The sequence below is a fragment of the Micropterus dolomieu genome, linkage group LG02 (genome assembly GCF_021292245.1).
Source record: "Micropterus dolomieu isolate WLL.071019.BEF.003 ecotype Adirondacks linkage group LG02, ASM2129224v1, whole genome shotgun sequence".
NCBI classification, from domain to species: Eukaryota; Metazoa; Chordata; class Actinopteri; order Centrarchiformes; family Centrarchidae; genus Micropterus; species Micropterus dolomieu.
The window spans coordinates 6,021,618-6,041,604 of NC_060151.1; the positions used below are offsets into that span (position 1 = coordinate 6,021,618).

Sequence of the window (19,987 nt, forward strand, 5' to 3'; positions counted from 1 at the left end):
AAGAAGATGACTTGACTATGACAACATTACTCCAATTTTAGCTTCATTACACTGGCTCCCAGTATGTTTTAGAATTGACTTTAAAATTCTATTGATCACTTTTAAAGCTCTTCATGGCCTCTCGCCTTGTTATATTTCTGACCTTTTAGTCCCATACGCACCAGCACGTACCTTGAGATCCTCGGGCAGAGGTCTGTTGTCTGTTCCAGAGTCTCGACTGAAAACTAAAGGGGACAGAGCGTTTGCTGTCAGGGCCCCGAGGCTCTGGGACAGCCTGCCCGAGAAAATCAGGTCGGCTGAGTCAGTGAACTCTTTTAAGTCCCTTCTTAAAACATACTTTTATAGGAGAGCCTTTCCCGATCTTATTTGACTTTATTTTATCCCTTTTATTTTATTGTATTTTACAAATTTTATATAAAATTTTCATGCTCTTATCTTTTTTTTTTTTTTTTGTATTATTCTTTACACTTGTTAAAGCACTTTGTAACTTGTTTTTGAAAAGTGCTCTACAAATAAGGATTATTATTATTATTACTTATCATGTGCAAAGGGTTCAGTGTTTGGCACACATCTCGGCAACTTCAGCCGTACTCCCATGCCTTACCCTGTTCATTTTGGAAAAGTCTCTCTCACAGTTGACGCTTGACACCGGAATGACAAGTGCAATTGCGACCAAATGGCTGAGTAATGGGTTGATCTGTCCCCATTCGTCGCACTCACTGGCTAGCAAGGTTATTTCGGCTTGGTTCTCTTGGTTCTAGGGAAATCATTTAAAAGGGATGTTAATTAACTATTTCAATTAAACAAGGTGTGTGCAGGTTAACACTTTTCAATATGACCAAGCAGTAGGATTTGCTTGGATTTCTCTTTACAGGTATGTATGACAGGTAAGTATAAAGCAAATTGGGTTGATTTACAATTTCCCAACAGGTAGGTATAAAGGCAAGGCATTAAGCCAGTTCAGCTTAATTGATAAGCATTAGATAGATTTTGGGGATTCGGAGGATCATGGTGCAATATCTCAGTATCATTCACCCACCTTGAATGTCCCTCCTCCACGAATGTGCTCCTTGAAGGACTGCCACTCCTGGAGTATCAAGGTCTCCTTCCCACGGAAAAACCTTTTTGCCAGGGTCGGAAGGTGGGAGTTCTGATTATCATCACCTAGCACAGCTGCCTGTGGTGCCAAAACGCTGAAGGCCCCAATGATATTCAGATTCTGGAACCTCTTTTCTAGGTGGTGTATCGGGCCACTGATGTATGGACTTGACAACCTACAAGTAGCAGAAAGAAAAATCAACCTACTGGCCGAAGTTTGGTTTTAACATGCCCTTTCTTTTTTTCTTTTTTTTTTTTATAAAACCTGTCCTGCCCAGCAGCCTGGTATAGAGTATGATGAGCTGGATACCATATTGTGCCAGACAGATTTTACTTTAACAAGAGAGTATTAATATACTCCTTTGTCTGTTTTATTATTTATTTAATTATGTATTGATTTGTCACCGGGCCAGACAGGGGGGCAGACACGGGGATGTGGGGGCACAAACAGACAGCACAGAGAAAGGACAAGACCTGCAAGAGAAGGGGGATGGAAGGTGGGGACAACAGGGAAAAGCAGTGGGAAACACCAGTTGCAGAAAGCAACGAAACCTGCAATAGAACAGAGAGGGGGGCTTGGGGAGGAGAAAAACAACAACAACAACAAACAAAAACAAACAATAATAATAATAGTAAAAGACAACCACCCGAACAGCAGCAATGAAGAGCTGACATAGTAAGACAACTAAGAGAAAAATGAAAACAAGAAACAGTCACGCACAATAAATAAGCATCACAGCACAGCCACGAGAGTTGGAATAATAACAATTCATTTAATTAAGTAACTGAAAGAAAAGCATCAGGAATAATTCTACCAGGGACAACCTAAGTTTGTTTGTGTCTGTGTGCGTGTGGGTGAATGTGTCTGTATGTGTGTGTGTGTGTGTGTACATGTGTGTGTGCATAAGCCTGTTAAAGAATGTAGTTGTTAGTGAGAGTGGGACGCCACGACTGTGCCACACCTACCCCAGCAACAGGCAGGCAAGAACCCCAGTAGCCAATAGGGGTGAGAGAAAGAAAAAGAATAAATCAATCAAAAAAAAACAGACTCCCAGATGCACCGCGATGCAAACGCGCAAGACCCCAACCCAAATGCCAGTTGACAACGTAATGCCGACAGAACGCAAAAAGCGTAACCCGCGGAAGACCAGCGCCCGCTCAAACAACATAGACCAGTGCCCCCCCCCCCCCCCCCCCCCCCCCCCCCCCCCCCCCCCCCCCCCAGCACCCCACTGCCGCGCAGCAAACAACCAAAATGCCCAAATGCCCTTTCAATGGAGGTGCTGTTTGAAACTATGGAACCCCAAACCACAGAACACCTTTAATCCAACACACTTTTATATTCTAATCTGGAAATAAATACATTTACCTGTCTCTCAAATCTTGTCCACTGCTCCTCCCATGGCAGGTCCTCAACACCCTTGCTCTCCTGTTCCTCTCCTCCTCATGGGTGAATGGTGAAGGCTCCAAGTCCAAGGGAGTCATCGAGGGCTTGGTGGAGCCTGGACAGGAAGGACCCAGGGAGTGGAGTCTCACCTGCATTCTTGATGCGTCTGAGGGTCTCAATCGTGGTGGGAACCTAAAGAGATGTTAGAGTTTGCATTCGCTTGGGCCGTGTGTCCACCAAAGCGTTTTTCCCCGAGACCAGCCTATTTTAATTGTTTCATAACAAACCTGCTCCTTGATGTGAAGCAAGTTGACATTTCCCTGTTGGAAGATTTTGACAGCCATGCAAGATGTGGCAATATGTCAGCCTGGAGGTAAACCGATGCATAAACCTGTAGGTCGCACAAAAGCTATACAAGCCCTTGGCGACCGGGCATCGCTTAAGCTCTGCCTCCTCTGCCAATGTGGAAAGCACAGCTGGAAGATTCCTTTGGAGTATCTCAATGGCCTGGTGTTGAGATAGCCACCTTTTCTTCGTCTTTTGGTTAAGTAGGCTATGTAGTTACGTAGTTAAATTGTTTCTTATTTTGTCTGTTTTGATTGTGTATATTGGTTATTTGCAGGCCGCCATTGTCTTGTTAACGTATGGCAAACATTGCTTAAAATGGAGCCTATGATGTACAGGCAGCCAGTGGAGTGAGGCTAAAATGGGGGAAATGAGCTTATGTTTACATGTTCCAGTTAAAAGATGCGGTGCAGCGTTTTCTACCATCTGGAGACGAGCAATCCAACCGAGTGGCAACAAAGGCACTGATTATGACATTGACATAAATTTGTTTTTACAATTACAAAAGGTTCTTGAAATGTGGGTCAAGAACAGCAGCTGTACTATAACTACTGCTCTCCAGGAGACTGTAAGCATAAGCATCGGAATAGTGCCAGACAGCTCTGTCAGTGTCATCATTGGCTTGAGAACATTGATTATATACACTGCCGTTCTCCTCTGGGATGTTGTGAGCTCTAGATCACTGTCGGACCATTTGCTGAAACTTGAATCCGTCAGCACAGCTGAAAACTGGCCCTCTTTGCTCTAACAGGTGACAGCTTCAGATAGCCACAATTCCAGCAAGGAGCACTATTTGCACCATTTTGTGCTGGGCTACATTCTGATGTCTTGTTTTTCTGCAAGTGCTGTGGTGGCCTTTGCACTTTTTCCGAAGTGTGAAACAAGGCACCTTGCAGCAACAGTGCAACACACAGGATCTTTCTTTAATGCGCTGTTAATGCCCAGTTGTAGTGTATGCCTCGCGCAAAGGACTCTACCTCTACGGGTCCCCACGATGGGTCCTGGGCCAAGTGATTGCTGCATGCAAATCAAGCATAGCGTTAATTGAGGCAGGCAACAAAGTCAAGCTCAGGGATGCACCATAATTATTGATCCGATAAGTATTGGTCAATCGGGCATATCTCATTATTGGAAGCATACCGTGGAGTGAATTTGGCCGAATAGAATCAAACATGCTAACATGCATGTTAGACAGACAGAGTCCAGTTTGATGACAAGAAATGCAGGACCAATGTGGTTTTGTTGCCGGATTTGGCTCTTGGTCCCCTGGGGCTGATTCAACTAATAGGACAGCTAGCAGCGTGGCTAACCGAGCTAACTAGCTACAGATATAGACAGATACAGTTAACTTAGCGGTTTAGCAAAAAGTAATTCTATCTGTTCATCAAGGAACTCTGTAAATTACCTCGGTATTGTGTTCCCTATTGGTCTTTGAGGTTGTGCTCGGTCCTGTTCATGCCATGTTTATTGGAAGGCTGCTGAGCGTGTTTTTTTTACCCGCTCGCTGACGTTATCCTGGCCTAAAACCTCCGGTGCTTGAGTAGAGATGTAATGTTAAACACAATACACTCCCCAGGTGCTCCAAGCTTCCAGTCTGGGCCGAGTCAGCTATGACTCCTAGGCTAACTGAACTAATTATAGCACAGCCGCTAGTTAGCCGTGGTTAGAGGTTACTTTAGCAGCAAGTAACACATTCTGTTTATCATCACCAAACTCCGTAAATCACGGATAGTTGAGACAGAGCAGCCGGGGAACATGGCGAACTTTAATGTTAATTTTATGATGCCTAGCAGTTGCGGTGCTGCCTTTGTAGACAGCGGAAGACGCAGGCAGCGAGGCAGCTGACTTGCGATGTTGACAGAGCAGCTGTCAACTGCGTGTGTAGCCACAGAACTAAACTGATACACTGTGCATTGTAGCACAATACTAATGATCTCTTTAAAAAAGGGAAATCGTGGTGACATTATAATCGACAACGGAAATAAACTACATGTAAATGGAAGTAGCTAAAGAGTGAACTAAATCGTTTCCTTCTCATCTTTGTTGAGTTTCACATGCGCTGTACCGATCAACGCCAATCAAGGCTCAACAATCTGACCTGCAGCCTCTCCCCTCCTCTGTGTCTCTGCAGAACGCCTCCACACACACACACACACACACACACACACACACACACACACACATACAGTGGGGCCAAAAAGTATTTAGTCAGCCACTGATTGTGCAAGTTCTCCTACTTAGAAAGATGAGAGGTCTGTTATTTTCATCATAGGTACACTTCAAATATGAGAGACAAAATGAGAAAGAAATATCCAGGAAATCACATTGTAGTCTTTTTAAAGAATTTATTTGTAAATTATGGTGGAAAATATGTATTTGGTCACCCACAAACAAGCAAGATTTCTGGCTCTCACAGACCTGTAACTTCTTCTTTAAGAAGCTCTTCTGTCCTCCACTCGTTACCTGTATTAACGGCACCTGTTTGAACTCGTTATCTGTATAAAAGACACGTGTCCACAGCCTCAAACAGTCAGACTCCAAACTCAACCAGGGCCAAGACCAAAGAGCTGTCGAAGGACACCAGGAAGAAAATTGTAGACCTGCACCAGGCGGGGGAGAGTGAATCTACAAGAGGCGAGCAGGTTGGTGTGAATTAATCAACTGTGGGAGCAATTGTAAGAAAATGGAAGACATACAAGACCATTGATAATCTCCCTCGATCTGGGGCTCCACGCAAGATTTCATCCCGTGGGGTCAAAATGATCATGAGAACGGTGAGCAAAAATCCCAGAACTACACGGAGGGACCTGATGAATAACCTGCAGAGAGCTGGGACCAAAGTAACAAAGGCTACCATCAGTAACACACTACGCCTAGAGGGACTCAAATCCTGCAGCGCCAGGTGTGTCCCACTGCTTATGTCCAGGCCTGTCTGAAGTGTGCCAGAGAGCATATGGATGATCCAGAAGAGGATTGGGAGAATATCATGTGGTCAGATGAAACCAAAATAAAACTTTTTGGTAAGAACTCAACTCGTCGTGTTTGGAGGAAGAAGAATGCAGAGTTGCATCCCAAGAACACCATACCTACTGTGAAGCATGGGGGAGGAAACATCATGCTTAGCGGCTGTTTTTATGCAAAGGGGACAGGAAAACGGATCCGTGTTAAGGGAAGAATGAACGGGGCCATGTATCGTGAGATTTTAAGCCAAAACCTCCTTCCATCAGTGAGAGCCTTGAAGATGGAAGGTGGCTGGGTCTTCCAGCATGACAATGATCCCAAACACACTGCTCGGGCAACGAAGGAGTGGCTCCCTAAAAAGCCTAGCCAGTCTCCAGACCTCAACCCCATAGAAAATTTGTGGAGGGAGTTGAAAGTCTGTGTTGCCCAGCGACAGACCCAAAACATCATTACTCTAGAGGAGATCTGCGTGGAGGAATGGGCCAAAAGAAGAAGAATGAATGACACAATATTACTTTTACAGGGTTTTTCCTGCATAGAGAAATTTTTGGCGCCCCCAAATGAGGTTTTGTCGAGCGCCAAAGGAAAATCCTCAGGGCCAAAATGATCAGAATTGACAAACAACCTTTCTAATCCTCTGCGGATGTGTCTAATAGCCACAACTGTTGAGCCAAGCAGAACATAAACTTAAATACAACGTCTTGCAGTCACCTCCTCATCCACAGCTGCTGTATTTTACACAAGCAGCTGGTGCTGGATTTATAAACCAGCAGCTGTGTTGGTTTAACTCAGAGGCTGTATGCTATAACTGCACCCGAACACTCCGTCACTAAGCTTGCGCTAATGACTTCCTGTTATTTCTCACAATATTAAAGCCATACACCTACTGAAGTGTAGCTGCGTACACTCAGGCTCAAGCCTGCCCGCTATACCCTTGTTGTTTATCTATTACACTGCTTTATATGGACAGCAGGTAAGAAATCATCAAATGGTTCTGGGACCTGCTTACATTGATTGACGAGAATCCACATATCTCTTGTTTTGCTTTGATGCCCTCCACTACTTTTGTGTGATGTTTGCTTTACTTGAAGTAACAAGCAGGCTATTCCTCAGCGTGTCCTAGTTTCCTGTGGGCCTCATTCATTTGGAATGTGAACTGAGGACCCCAAATTTTTTTAGGGCTCTAGGATTGGCTTACAATGTCTGGCATGGAATAAAGTAGCCTTTCTTTTCATTTTTACTGCTATGATCCCCTGGCTTTAGGTTGTGGTGAGTGGCCATGGCTACAGAAGGCAACATTGCATGTTGGAAAGCCTATATCTTGCTTCACCACAAAATTTCATCAGTTATACAGTTAAGAGTTTTACATCACGAGCGCGCTGTAGTTTTCTATGAAGGCTAAGTAACAAAGGAAGAATTTCAGTTAGTGTCAGTTATTAGGCTGTGGCCGCTGCTCCTGTTTAGCAGGGGGAAAACCAAAAAGTCAACAACAACAACAAAAAAACAGTATTTTATTACATGATTTTAGTTTAGTCAATCATCACATCAGTCATGAGATTTGAGAGACAGCATGAGATTTCAATTTGAACTGTTGTTGTTTAGTTCATTCTGGGTGACGCTCTGCTCTGTGTGTAAAATCGATAACCCTCAAGGTAGGGGGCAGTGCGCATGTATAGCCGTGTATGAGTGTGTTGTAGCAGAAGAGGAACTTGCTGTAGAGACGGAGCCTTAACTTCACCGTTGTTGTGCCATGTTGTCCGCACCCCGCGGGACGTTGAAATGGCAGTCAAGCAGAGAGAAAGGGGTCAACAATAAGACTCAGTTTGGCTGGAAATGTACAGTTTAAAGACTAAAGCGGAGTTACCGTGTGTTACCACCCCCCGCTTGCAATCGCCGCACACAACCACAGTACATGATTCGACTCAGTTGACGATAGGCAAGACTTGACAATTCTGATTAGACTATGTAAGTCCTTAGTCGGTCCATGTTCAACAAGGAATGAGCCGGCAGCAATCTCAGATCTACTTTCCCATGAAAACTGCTTTAACCTAGCTGCAACATAGTGAAACATAGGCCTATAATAGAAAGGCAAACACAATAAAACCTAAAATCTCCATCTCAACGTTGCTATGTGGTGTTCATTTGCATCATCTGCAATGTGCTGATCTTCTTTAAATTTCTACACTTGATCAACAGTGTTGCTGCAAAATAATGCTCAGTCATAACAAATGAACCTTTTAATGTGTAAAATGAAATGTGTATGTGTGTGTCTTATAGAAGGATCCCTTGTTCCAGCAGTTTGTCATTCTTGTGTCTATGGAGGGTTTGGAGAACAAATATAATCTGGAGCTAAGTCGAGGTAAGTGTTTTGATTTTTTTGTGTGTGTGTGAACTTTCCTTTCATGTTGGTAGCAGTTCTTAATATTCCTTTTTGTGTTCCTGCAGACTGGAAGGTGCTGAAGAACAGAAAGTTTTTGGGTTCTGTTAGCGAGCAGAACATCCGGACAAAGAGCAGGCCCGTGATTCAAGAACTGAAGCCTCAGTACGTCCCTCTTACTGTCTCTCTGTCTGAATGTACTTGTGAACTGAAAACGTAAATGACATTTGGAGCCTATAACGGGCCACCCAGAGAAAACAAAACAACCACACATTCTGACATCTTTCAGTGTACTCGGTCCACTATGTGGTGTAGACCACCCAATCACAATTTTGCGTAAATCAAATGATTGTCCACGAGGGTTACTTCCTGTTGCCAGCATGTGGAGCATTGAATCTAACTCCAAAACTTATTTTTTTTTTTTTTAAACATCCGGACACGATAAATCTGCCAAACATTTTGTCATCCCATTGAAACGTGCCCTCAGGGCTGCTCTGTACAATAAGGTCCAGCTTTTTTTGGCGGATTGCAGTCTCAAAAGCAGTTGACCAAGCTCCATTAGCGACTTCCCGGTACTTCATTGGCTCATTGTGAGGTAAGGGGTTCAACTGGGTGCGCCGCAAAACTGTCAAACTTTTAAAACGGGGGAACCGTACAGACAGTGGTGGTGTGTGTGTGTGTGTGTGTGTGTGTGTGTGTGTGTGTATATATATACATACATATATATTTTTTTTTTTCTCTTTGAAATGATGGATGGTGAGACTGACACTTTCAGACACACACACCAGCTTGCAGAGCACAGTCCACAGGAAAACGCATAAATTTTTCCCCCAACTTGGAAACTTGGGGACGTTATACTTGCAGCTGCCAGTATGAGCCTCTTCCTGCCCTGCAGTGCAGAATAATATGAGGACTAGATTAAATCAAGTGTGTTCAATTATGCCAAAGGTTTAAAACGTGTACATTTTCAGACCTTTTTAAACATTTTGAAAGTAACAATGAGATGGGGTGATGTCCTGTGAGTCCATGATGAGTGTGTTTAGTGATTGCATGAGATGTTTATATCTCCCATTCTGTCCCTTTTACAGGGAGAGCTCCACTGCTACGGCCAAACGGTAAACCTCTTCTGTATCTTAAATGTTATCTCACTGTCTTTCTTTGTTTTTCAATCCTGCATTTTCCTTGTCTGTTTTAAATATATGCTTTGTTGTTTTTATATCACCCCTTTCTTCCTACTTCCTTATTTTTTTTTATTTTATTTCTTTTGTCTCCCTTGTCTCATCATTCAATCCTCACTCACCTTTCTGTTCTAGACCAGAGTTCACTTTGCTTGTGGAGCCCCCTGATGGCGACCCTGAGTACCTCATTGCTGAAATAATGCTACCTGGGGTGGTGAGACATGCATAAACACTTTCTTGTCTCTTCCGCCTTTATCATTTGCATCAAATACAAATCTGATTCATTTAAATCTGACTGCCCTGTTGAGGAAATCTGACTTAGAAGCAGGGTTTAAGGGAAAACGCTTAAAACCAATGACACATAATAGGGCGAAAAGGCCTGCAACCAAATTATTGAGTGATTTTAAGTTTCATAGCCAGACAATTTTAGAGATATTTTGTGATGATGTATTTTTTTTCTCTTGGTATACAAAGTAGCTTTTTCTTGTAAAGCAGAGGAGATGAGTACATTTTTTTTCATTGAGATTGTCAAGTAGGAAAAAACCTAGTGTAACATTTTTGTGCATTTTCTGTTTGAGGTTCAGTTGGAAACATTGCAAGGGGGAGATTAGACATTAGAGCAGAAAGCATTAGTTTTACAAACCTTTCAACTGCATTCTTGTTGAACCGCACCCTCAAACATCAATTGTGGCTGGAACTCGAGTAGTTTGTGGTGTTAGCTGTTCACTCCAGTCTGTAGCCAAATGCCAGTGTATCAGAGTTTAGAGTGTTTGAAAATATGAACATTGCAACTTAAATTTAAACACTGTATTGCATATTGTTCAGGAATGTTACCTTCTTAGTAAACCTCCCAACCTACAGAGATTTATGTTCTATACTACAAAGGCTAAATAGCTTTACACTGAAATACACAAACATGTCTTATTCATGCTGAAAGGGTTGGTGACTTTTTGCCTGCTACATGTAGCATTAGCCTCAGTCTTATTGCATGATCTTATAACTCTTATTTACAGGGCACTCTTTTTAAAATGAACCACCTGAAAACATAAAAAATCAGCTGGGGGGAATTTTAGCTTTAGCATTAGCTGCAGCAAAAAAAAAAAATCTGTTAGCTACAGTTGTCATATCAGTTGTTAAAATCCACGGTTTGAAATAAAAATCCGTCTTTTGTGAATTCACTATTGAGACCTAGTTTCAAAAAATTAGCTTTAGCAACTCGTCTGATCTGATTCAGTTCAAAAAACTTTATTAATCCCCAGTGCTTCTTGTTGTCTTAGATGCATGTTGCCCTAGGGCAACTAGTTATAAATGTAAATAGATAAATGTACATAACACAACATACAATTAGCCAGTACGTGCACGTTTGAAACCCCATAAAGGACCCTACAAGATTCTGATCCCCAAAGGGATAAAAGATTTGGGGGTGCGGCTCGTTTTGCACACAGCTAGTGCATGACAACGTCCAGATGGCAACAGAGAGAATCCACCTGCCAGGGCATGTTCCGGAGAGGCTAATGCACAGTAACAATGGTGCACAGAGGCGTGCAGGCGATGTATCATAAGTTTGTTAATAGTGTATCATTAAGTCTTACCTCATACTGGAGTGAATCTGATGGGTTTTCTACTTACTTTTGAGCTTGTCAGTCTAGAAAATAAAATTCAGGGGCCATACAGAGACAGTAAATCTGAAACGTCTATAATCCAGAATAAACTTAATTGCAGTTTCTCATTTATATGTTGACTTAATCATTTTAAATAAATTCTGCTTGTCGCACTTTATTGATCAGTGTAAAAATGTTGTCATCATTTGATGTCATCATGTGTAGTTGTAGATAATCAGATCTTATACAGCACATCATTGACAAGTGCAGAGACAGTGAAAAGCTCAGCATGGTAGAGTCTCAGCTGGGTTAACTTGTCTCCTGTGCAGCCGTCGTCTCGCTCTCTGGTTTTGGATGTGGGGGAGGACCGACTGGTGTTGACGGCTCGGCCCTCGCTCTTCCATCTCGACATCTTCCATCCCTTCCTCGTTGACCAGGAGAACAGTGTGGCACAATACAACAACAGCACTCAGGTACATAAACACACGGATATAGTATGTACCGCACACTGTAGCACCAATGCACCGCAAACACTGCCAACAAAAATGGGTATGGGATTGACGTGTAAACAGCTGTACAGAAATAATGCATCAGCAACACATGCTGCACTGACATACTAAACAAACACATACACGCTTTATGTCTCTTACCATACTGTACACTTTGTTCCTGTTTTCTTTTCCCCAGATCCTTACAGTGACAATGCCTGTGGTATCTTCATGAAACTACAGAAGTAATGTCCAGTTATTTATGAATATTGTTGAAAAATGATGCTGTCATAATAAAAGGGTTTTTATAAAGTCACATTTCTGTGTTGTTGTTTTGTTTGTGTTTTTTTATTCATGTCTTAAATCCCTAATAAGGGTCCAAAATTCTGAAAGCAATTATGTGTTTGTGCTTGTCAGCTTTCTGGGTGGTATAAATCCGCTCTCAGACTACTGGACTGGACTTAATGTTCAAAAGTTTCCCAGCCTTGTTACTAGAAACAGGCATTGTCAGGGAGCATCAGACATAAGCAGTCAAATCCAAATATTATTACTTTATGGTCAAACAATGTACAACTGATTTGAATAAAATTCTTTTTTTTATTATCTTTGTGTTGATGAGAGAAGTAAAACTTTGTGATGACTTTTGCCATATAAATCCTTTAACCAAGTTTTGTTTATTTAGCTATGTACTGTACATTCCCCCACTGACAGTTGGCCACTGAGCATCTCTACAGAAGAGATGCTCAGTGGCCAATTAAAATGGCTGAGTTATTACAATTATGTTCACTGGTCGTAAAAATTAATGCAAACACATTCTTGTGGTGAAAATAATTTAAACTGGAGTGCATATTTTGCTTCATATACAGTCAGTAAAGTCATGGGGAAGGTGTGTGAGGTTATTTTTGGCCTTGGGGACAGTAACCACATGATGTGGTCTTTATGCCAGGTGGACCGTGAGATGAAGGGTTGTTTAGGTTGTTGTGGAGCTCTTCCTGTAAACTGGAAACCTCCCCTTTCGTGAGAAAAAGAGAACAAGTGAAGCAGTCCCTATTCTAAATCTGGATCTGATTTGGTCATAGTTGTATCTGTCTCCCCCCTCCCTCACATTTCTTTTGTCTCTCTCTCTTCCCACTGTTGCTGAGCATCAGATTGAACATCTGATTGGCACACTCTGCTCTTGTGAGGAAGGTAGGTAGGTCCAAAAGGCCGACGTCTTTCATAGATTATCTTGACTGGTCTGTTTTCAGATTGAGACTGGCATTCCCTGAACAGATGATCATGGAACCTTTCCTGGTTGTATCACAAGCAAAACAAATGAGCAATTCTGGCATCTGGAAAAAAACAAAGTCGACAGATAAGTGGACCGTGATTCCCAAAATCTTTGCAGTAATTGAGTTTAAACAGGATCTTGAACATGTTCGATTAATTTTTTAGCTGCACTAATCACAAGTCACTTTCTTGTTGAGAGTCAGGTAAGACAATCGATACTACTCTCATGTCTGTACAGTTGTGTGGAAGTTTTTCATTCCTATTTAGTCAATACACTACATAAACAAAACACAAAGAGGAAGATGGTACTTCAGGCCACTTGTTACACTTTATTGTTAACCATCAGAGAAAACTGATATTCTAGGACTTTCCTATGTTTGTGAATGTTGTGGCCTCTTCCTCCAAAATATGAATATGTTCGTGTGGTTTGCAGATGTTTGGAATCATTAACTACTATCATGTGAACTCAAACGTTCCTGCTTTCCAAACATAGATTGGCAATTTGTCTTGTTATTCTCACTCTACATTATCTCGTTAAATAAACCAAATGTGTCCTGTTTTTGGTAGGCTTTAACCATCTAATCTGTCTCATGTTATCTCAGTGTAAACCCTGAATATATATATATATATATATTTATTTTTGTACATTAGGTCTTTTACTTGATATTTGCTAAAACCATCCATTTTAAAATTTACTGTTCTGTAATTATAAAGGATAATTTATTATTACACCATAAAACATATCATTTCCCAAATTATATCCTTTATGGTGAACATTTTCAGAGAACATGCTTTTGGTCACTCCGGCACCGGGTTGCTGCAGTTTTAGCCATTCAAATTTTCCCAAATGTGAAGCCATTGTCCGCAGCCACATAGCTTTCCATAAAGAAAATAGCAGGAAAAAGACTGCATGGCTCTGTTAAAAGATGTGATGTGTTAGTTAGAGAGCTTGAGGTAATGGTAGTCTGATTTTATTACCTTTGGACGGAGCCAGGCTGCCTGTTTCCAGTCGAATAAAGCTAAGCCATTCGTCTGCTGCTGGCTTTAGCTTCGCATTTACGGTAAACTTGAACATGGTTTCAATTTTCAAATTAACTCTTGGAAAGAAAGCAAGAATACTTCCCAAAGTGTGTGCCCATGATGTTAGAACTCTGATGTTAGCTGTGGATGTTCTTCTTTGTAGTAACAGCTGCTGAAACTCATTGGTACTGTACTAGGCTATTTAGCACTATTTGATATTTCTATATCTTTATGTCCTTTTTTCCCTTTTGTGCTCTGTTCCATGTTAATTATTCTAGTCTAATTAGTCCTGATACACCTTCTGCTCCCTCGTTTCACTTCCTGTTATATCCTCTGGTCGTCCAGACCTTCCTCAGCTCTGTCTGACCCACCGGTGCTCTGCTACCTGTAGTTCTCATTAACTACTTACCACAGCTTGTTGGGTCTTTGGCAGCTTTAATGAATTAAAATATATTAACTTTCCACTGTCTTTTAATAAACTGTACTGTTACAAACTGTTTGTCGCCACTTTCTCTGCCTGATTTTCCCTGCAAGCTTTCTCTCCCTCCACTCGTCACTCCCTCTTCATTTTGTCATCTCACTCCTGCCCTGTAGCAACCCCCATTTGTCCGGTGAGGTCATCCCTCTGTTCTCCGTAATCCTGCGAGGTGCTCATCTTTCTGCCTCCGCTTAATCCGCCTGTGGCCTCCAGCCCTGACCCCACACACACACACACACACACACACACACACACACATTTGCACACACAGACTCACAGTTATTCTTGTATTGTATGCTCAGGGCACTAATTCTCACAGCATGTTGACACACATCATTCAGACAGCACACACACAGTGCCCCTCCATCTCTCTATATAAAATGACCCCTGTTTCTGTAATATCTATTCTGCTTGTCTCTTGTCTCTGCGGATAGCACACCTTCATACAGGTACGTGTCCTCTGTAGGTTTTGTTGTCATAGTGAACAAAAAGAGTAATGTATGATTTTTTTTTTCTGTACGATTCACCACAGTGTCATCCATCCCTGTGGACACTGTTGCATGGATTAAGTTTTGTCACTGCTTTGAAGTTCTTTCAAGGATGTTCAGGGACGAGCCAATCAGCAACTCTTTTAATATAAAAAGTTCAACCAAATAATACTGTATTTTAAGGATTGTCCAATATTACATATGTGTCTGCTGAGCTTGATTTAGCAATTTCATAGTGTGTCAATACCGTGCCTCCCATCAATCTCAATCAAGTCAAGTCAAATTGATTTTATAAAATTAATGAAAATCAATGGCTACCTTGAACATAATGGGCCTTTTTGTCAATGAAATCTGCTTACTGCTGAATATCAGTTCCCTGACATTTCCATTGAAAATACATTAAATAAATAAATACATGTAAAAGCTGTATATAAACAGTCTGTCTTGAGAAAAGTCTACTGTAGTTAAAGGATCCTATTTTCTCACTTACCGTTATCTAGTCATGCCAAGGGTTTCTGCATAGTGTTCTCAGGTTTTTTGATTTCTGCTTCTCAAACGTCTGCTGCTACTCCTACACCATGTAGGTGAATGTTACTGAATTTGATGAATACCATTTCCCTACAGACACAAAGTCCTTGTTCTTTCTATAGTGTGCTGTGTATTATCTATTAGTAAGCAGATGCTGATGACATCGTCAAATCACACAATTTTCCTGCTTTGAGCAGAACAAAAAAATCCATTCGCCTCCACTTTATTCGAGTGGTAGCAGAAATCTATAATATGTTTTTCACACTTGCCATAGGTTAGGGCTTCATTCTGTAGCTCAGACACAGGATGAGGACTAAAACTCTCCTGATGAGAGGTCCACACTGTGTCAAACTATGTCCATATTCTTAGTCTGAAAGGCCCTCATAAAATCATTCAGGAAATGGTCTAAATCATAGACACAACAGCACTGTGAGCTAGCTTGCATTTCCTTCTTTAGAGCTAGCCATCAAAGGTCTGATCTGAAGGTCTGCTAATTAGGCTTTTGTGAGTACAGTGTACGCGTGTGTGTGTGGCCTACCACACTTCACATTGTTCCTTTGCCTCTATGGTCACTGCCAACCACATACACAAATGCTAACAGCCTGAGGTCAGGCTAGCTAACTTTAGCACACAGAGGAAAGTAGAGGGTACTAAACAGGTGTCTCCATCCACAAATGTAATCTATGCAGTTGGTAAAGTGTGTGTGTTGAACATTTGGCAAGTTCAGGTAAGTATCAAGTTCACAGTTTGTCGTCTGGTTAGCGAACTTCCTCTTTTGTTGCCTTGTGAGTGTTGCATTTTCATCCATATCAGTCATTTCTAAAGTTTTTTTACATCAAGCAACACAGGCTATTTTTATTTTGGGCTAATTTTCCCAAATTGTTTTTTAGAGTCATAAATAGACATTACACAACTTCAACCCAATTCTGACTAACCATTAAATTTACTTGAGCTAACTAGCTGTAAACTGAAATACACTGCTAGCGTGTTTTTTAAAAAGTCCACACAGAATAAAGAAATGCGTGGCTTCTCATTTTGTGCAGTGGAGTTTTATCAAAATCATTTTACAGACCGACCTTCTCTGCTCTTTTCTCTACAATCTTTTAATAGACTACAATAGCATCTCTTTAAAACGCACAAGGTATTTTTGCACACCCATTCTCCCTCACTCCCCACACACACATGCTGCCCTTGACTAAAATTAACCCTGCTAAGGCCTGAGCCTGCTGCCTGTTGGAACTTGACTCTTCTCCCAAATCCCCTGGTTCACTCATCCACCCCTCCCTGTCTCCATCTAGCTCCAAGCGGGCAGTTTCCGACAGAGGTGTTGAAATGTGCACATCTCATTCATCCAGCCGTCATTTCTCCCTACCATCCCTCTCTCCATCCCTCATGTACTCTGATCTTACCTTTACATGCCTTTTGATTGAAATAAGGCCTTCCCTCTTTATTTAAGATTACTCTGACAGAGGCTTTGAACAAGGCATTAAAGGCAAAGCAAGTTTATTTGTATAGCACATTTCAACAACATGGCAATTAAAGTGTTTCACATAAAATATAAAAGCAAAATAGGGAAACATAAAAAAAAGACTTTGAAATACAATTTTTAAAAGAGTTAAATAGAAAATAAACAGGTCAGTAAAGCTGCAGTGTAAGTTATTCATCTACATTAAATTTGATTTAACTAAAGGCAGCAGTAAAAAGAATTGACAGTTTCAGCAGCCCTGCAGTTTTCTGGGGTTTTGTTTATATGGAGCATAAAAACTGAACGCTGCTTCTCCATGTTTAGTTTTGACTCTGTGGACTGAAAGCATGGATGGTTCATAACATAACATAGTGCCTTATAAACCAACTTTGACGGACAAGAAGCCATGTGTAAAGACCACAGAACTGGAGTGACTCCAAGTGTTTTTCTTGTGATCCCATGTGTATACTTTGTGTACTGCCCTACTTTTATACCAAATAAATATATGAGATTTACATAAGATTTTATATAAAACACCATACTGTTTTCTCCCCTTAAAGAGTCCAACATTTTGGAAAATACACTTTTTTTTTGTTTTTGCTTTTGCTTTTATAGGAATCATTAGGCCATCAACTGCTGACAGAAGGAAACAGCTCTGTCCAAAGCTAACAAAATTCACCCACCAGTTCCTCTAAAGCCCCGTTTTGACAGATTTGTTTTGGTCACTTAGGTTCAGAAAGAAGTTGTGAACACAGCACTAACATTATATAACCTTTTAGCTGATATGCAAACACATTATCAAACAGTATTTAAACAGGTAGTGAGATTGGGGTGTCTTTTTTTTAAAGAGAGTGCATAGACAGACACAGACACATTATACATTTTTACAATTAACCAAAGCATGTACAAGTGTGACTGCAAATAAACAAGTACAACCTTTCAAAATGTTCAAGTGAAATAAAAGAGTGTGACTTCATATTTTAGGAGCTCATTGCATTTGTATGCAGCATAGTATTTGAACCCACTTTTTCCAAGATCAACGGGAGGTACGGCTAAGGTTTAAATGCCCTGTGACCTGATATTGTAAGTACTGTATTTAAGACCAGAGGCATTTTTTAAACACAAACAGAGAGAGGTTCAATAATAGCACATGGAAGATTGGAGAGTTATTGATTTGTTGTTGAATGGACTGATGGTGTCCGGCTATGCCAAGCTGCTGGGTCTGACATGGCAAACTGTCAGAGGAGAGATAAGACAAAGCTTTCGATGACAGTTATCACATCTATAAATTCAACAGCCACAGGGCCACAATAAATTCTTCCTAATGACAGAAAGGTAGAAAGAGTGGAGTAGGTAGATTGTTGATTGACAGTTGCTTGTCAGTTGAAGGTGTTATGTTACCATGCACCTACTCTTAGGATTAGATAGGAAGTTATGTTCTGCTTGCTGCAAAAAGCTTTTCCCAACGCTTATCGTGGCGATTCAGCTCCAAAACTGAGTAGGAGGTTTGATTGTTTTTTCTGATCGTTGTGTTAAAGTGAGTATATTTTATGATATTTCACTGCCACCCTTTGATGGTGATGACAAGAATAACAAGTTTGCCAATGTTTTTTTGTGAATTAGTGATGAATCACCCTCATCTATCAAGCAGAGCCAAGTTCATGCTGGCGCCACTCTCATTCACACCTTTTTTTAAATATAGTCTGTGGTTCAAAAGTTGTCTTTACTTGTTCAGGTCAGAGAGAACGTAGGAGAGAGATGGTAAACTAGAAAGTCAGAAACTTTATCTCTCCTCATCTTTCTGCGTTTAACCCTTGTCACATTCTCACATGCTGACACTCAATCATTCTTCCTGCGTCCCCTGCCAGGAAGGCGTCAGCACACACCCACTCTGTCTGTCTGTGCTTGGTTTTATGCCACAGTAATGGCAGCTCAGGGAAAATTTACAGCCAAAACCGTGTGTGTGTGTGTGTGTGTGTGTGTGTGTGTGTGTGTGTGTGTGTGAGTGAGAGATTAATCACAGGAGAGTTGGTCCCAACTCTCACTCAACTCTCCCAACTCGCCACCTTTTTGTGTGTGATCCGAAATTTAATGACAATGACTCACTCATGTACTTAAGGGCAGCACAGGAACACATTACAAAAGAACAATGACTTTTTTCATTAGAAATTGAGATTTTCATCAGCTTTGGTGGTGCTAGAAGAAAAGTCAGGGATCAAGTCAGTAGGCTTCATCCTCTGTGGACCTTTTATGTTTTCCTGGTAATCCAGGCAACAGCTGTTAGATGGTGAGATACTTCAGTCTGGACCAAACTGGTGGACAATCAACCAACAAACAGATCGACATTGCCATTGATTAGTTATAATAAAAATTCACGACAACTTCCCCAAAGAACCACTTCCTTTATTTCATTTTGAATCATCTGAATATTTCATTGCATCAGTTCTGCACTCCTGATGCTTTCTTGTACGTGAGATTTGTACTACTGATTCATTCGTGATCTTCTTGATTTGATTGTGCTTTGTTTGTCTTTATTTCAGCCATGTCAGATGTAGAAGAGGAGTGCACGTGAGTAGAGCAGTATCCCCTCACTTGTCATGTGTTTATTTCACTGTAAACGCATCACTTGTGATGTTAAATGATATATAAGTTTCTCTGTTCCTGTTCCTTGTCTCTCCAGGGAGCTGGCAGAGGGTACGTTCCACACCTGACACACACTTTGTGTCTCTCACAAACATCAATGAAGATGTGTATGGGACATGAAACTGTAGTCATTTCTCCTGGTCTCCGTTCTCGCAGAGGCTGAAGAGGAGCAGGAGGCCGAGCCTGAGCAAGAGGAGGAGACGGAGCAGGAAGAGGAGGATGGAGAAGGTAAGGTTAGGAAGTATGTCAAAATAGCAAGTCAGGAGATAAACTGGTCAAATGTGTTGAAAAGATGATCCAAAAAAACATGTTTAAAGGGTTGTGATTATGATAAATGTATTTTTACAGAGATACATGTCTTTCCTTATTGTCTAAAGAAGCTATTATTCTAAGCTACAGCAATCGTTCCCTCTCTTCTTCATAAGTGTGTGAGTTATGGGTACTAACTCTGATCTACCAACTTCTCCTTTACCCTGCTCTGCCATTGGCTGAAACTGTGCTGGTTCGGGCTATCAGAGCATCGAGAGTGCCAAGGTAAGGTGACAGCAGCTATTATCAGTCCCACTTTTAGACACCATTCATGACCAGTCGCCGTAAAACCAAAGCCAAAGAGAAGAAGTTTATTTGCAGCTGATTTAAAATCACACCAATAGAGAGAAAA

General features: G+C 41.3%; 2 protein-coding genes across 3 annotated transcripts in view; both read left to right on the forward strand.

The window, feature by feature from the left end:
* The window catches only part of pih1d1 (PIH1 domain containing 1), a 31,464-nt gene extending 19,713 nt beyond the window's left edge, over window positions 1-11,751 (forward strand). For both annotated transcript variants that reach the window (XM_046071548.1, XM_046071539.1), the window contains 6 exons: window positions 8,069-8,150; window positions 8,237-8,333; window positions 9,257-9,283; window positions 9,482-9,560; window positions 11,277-11,420; window positions 11,635-11,751. In XM_046071548.1, the coding sequence (XP_045927504.1) occupies window positions 8,069-8,150; window positions 8,237-8,333; window positions 9,257-9,283; window positions 9,482-9,560; window positions 11,277-11,420; window positions 11,635-11,670 (465 nt within the window). In that variant the 3' untranslated portion in view covers window positions 11,671-11,751. The remainder of the gene's footprint in view (window positions 1-8,068; window positions 8,151-8,236; window positions 8,334-9,256; window positions 9,284-9,481; window positions 9,561-11,276; window positions 11,421-11,634) is intronic.
* Window positions 11,752-19,225: 7,474 nt separating this feature from the next.
* Window positions 19,226-19,987, forward strand: part of tnnt1 (troponin T type 1 (skeletal, slow)) — a 9,026-nt gene continuing 8,264 nt past the window's right edge. The window contains exons 1-3 of the mRNA XM_046031218.1: window positions 19,226-19,251; window positions 19,364-19,377; window positions 19,483-19,554. Of these exons, the coding sequence (XP_045887174.1) occupies window positions 19,226-19,251; window positions 19,364-19,377; window positions 19,483-19,554 (112 nt within the window). The remainder of the gene's footprint in view (window positions 19,252-19,363; window positions 19,378-19,482; window positions 19,555-19,987) is intronic.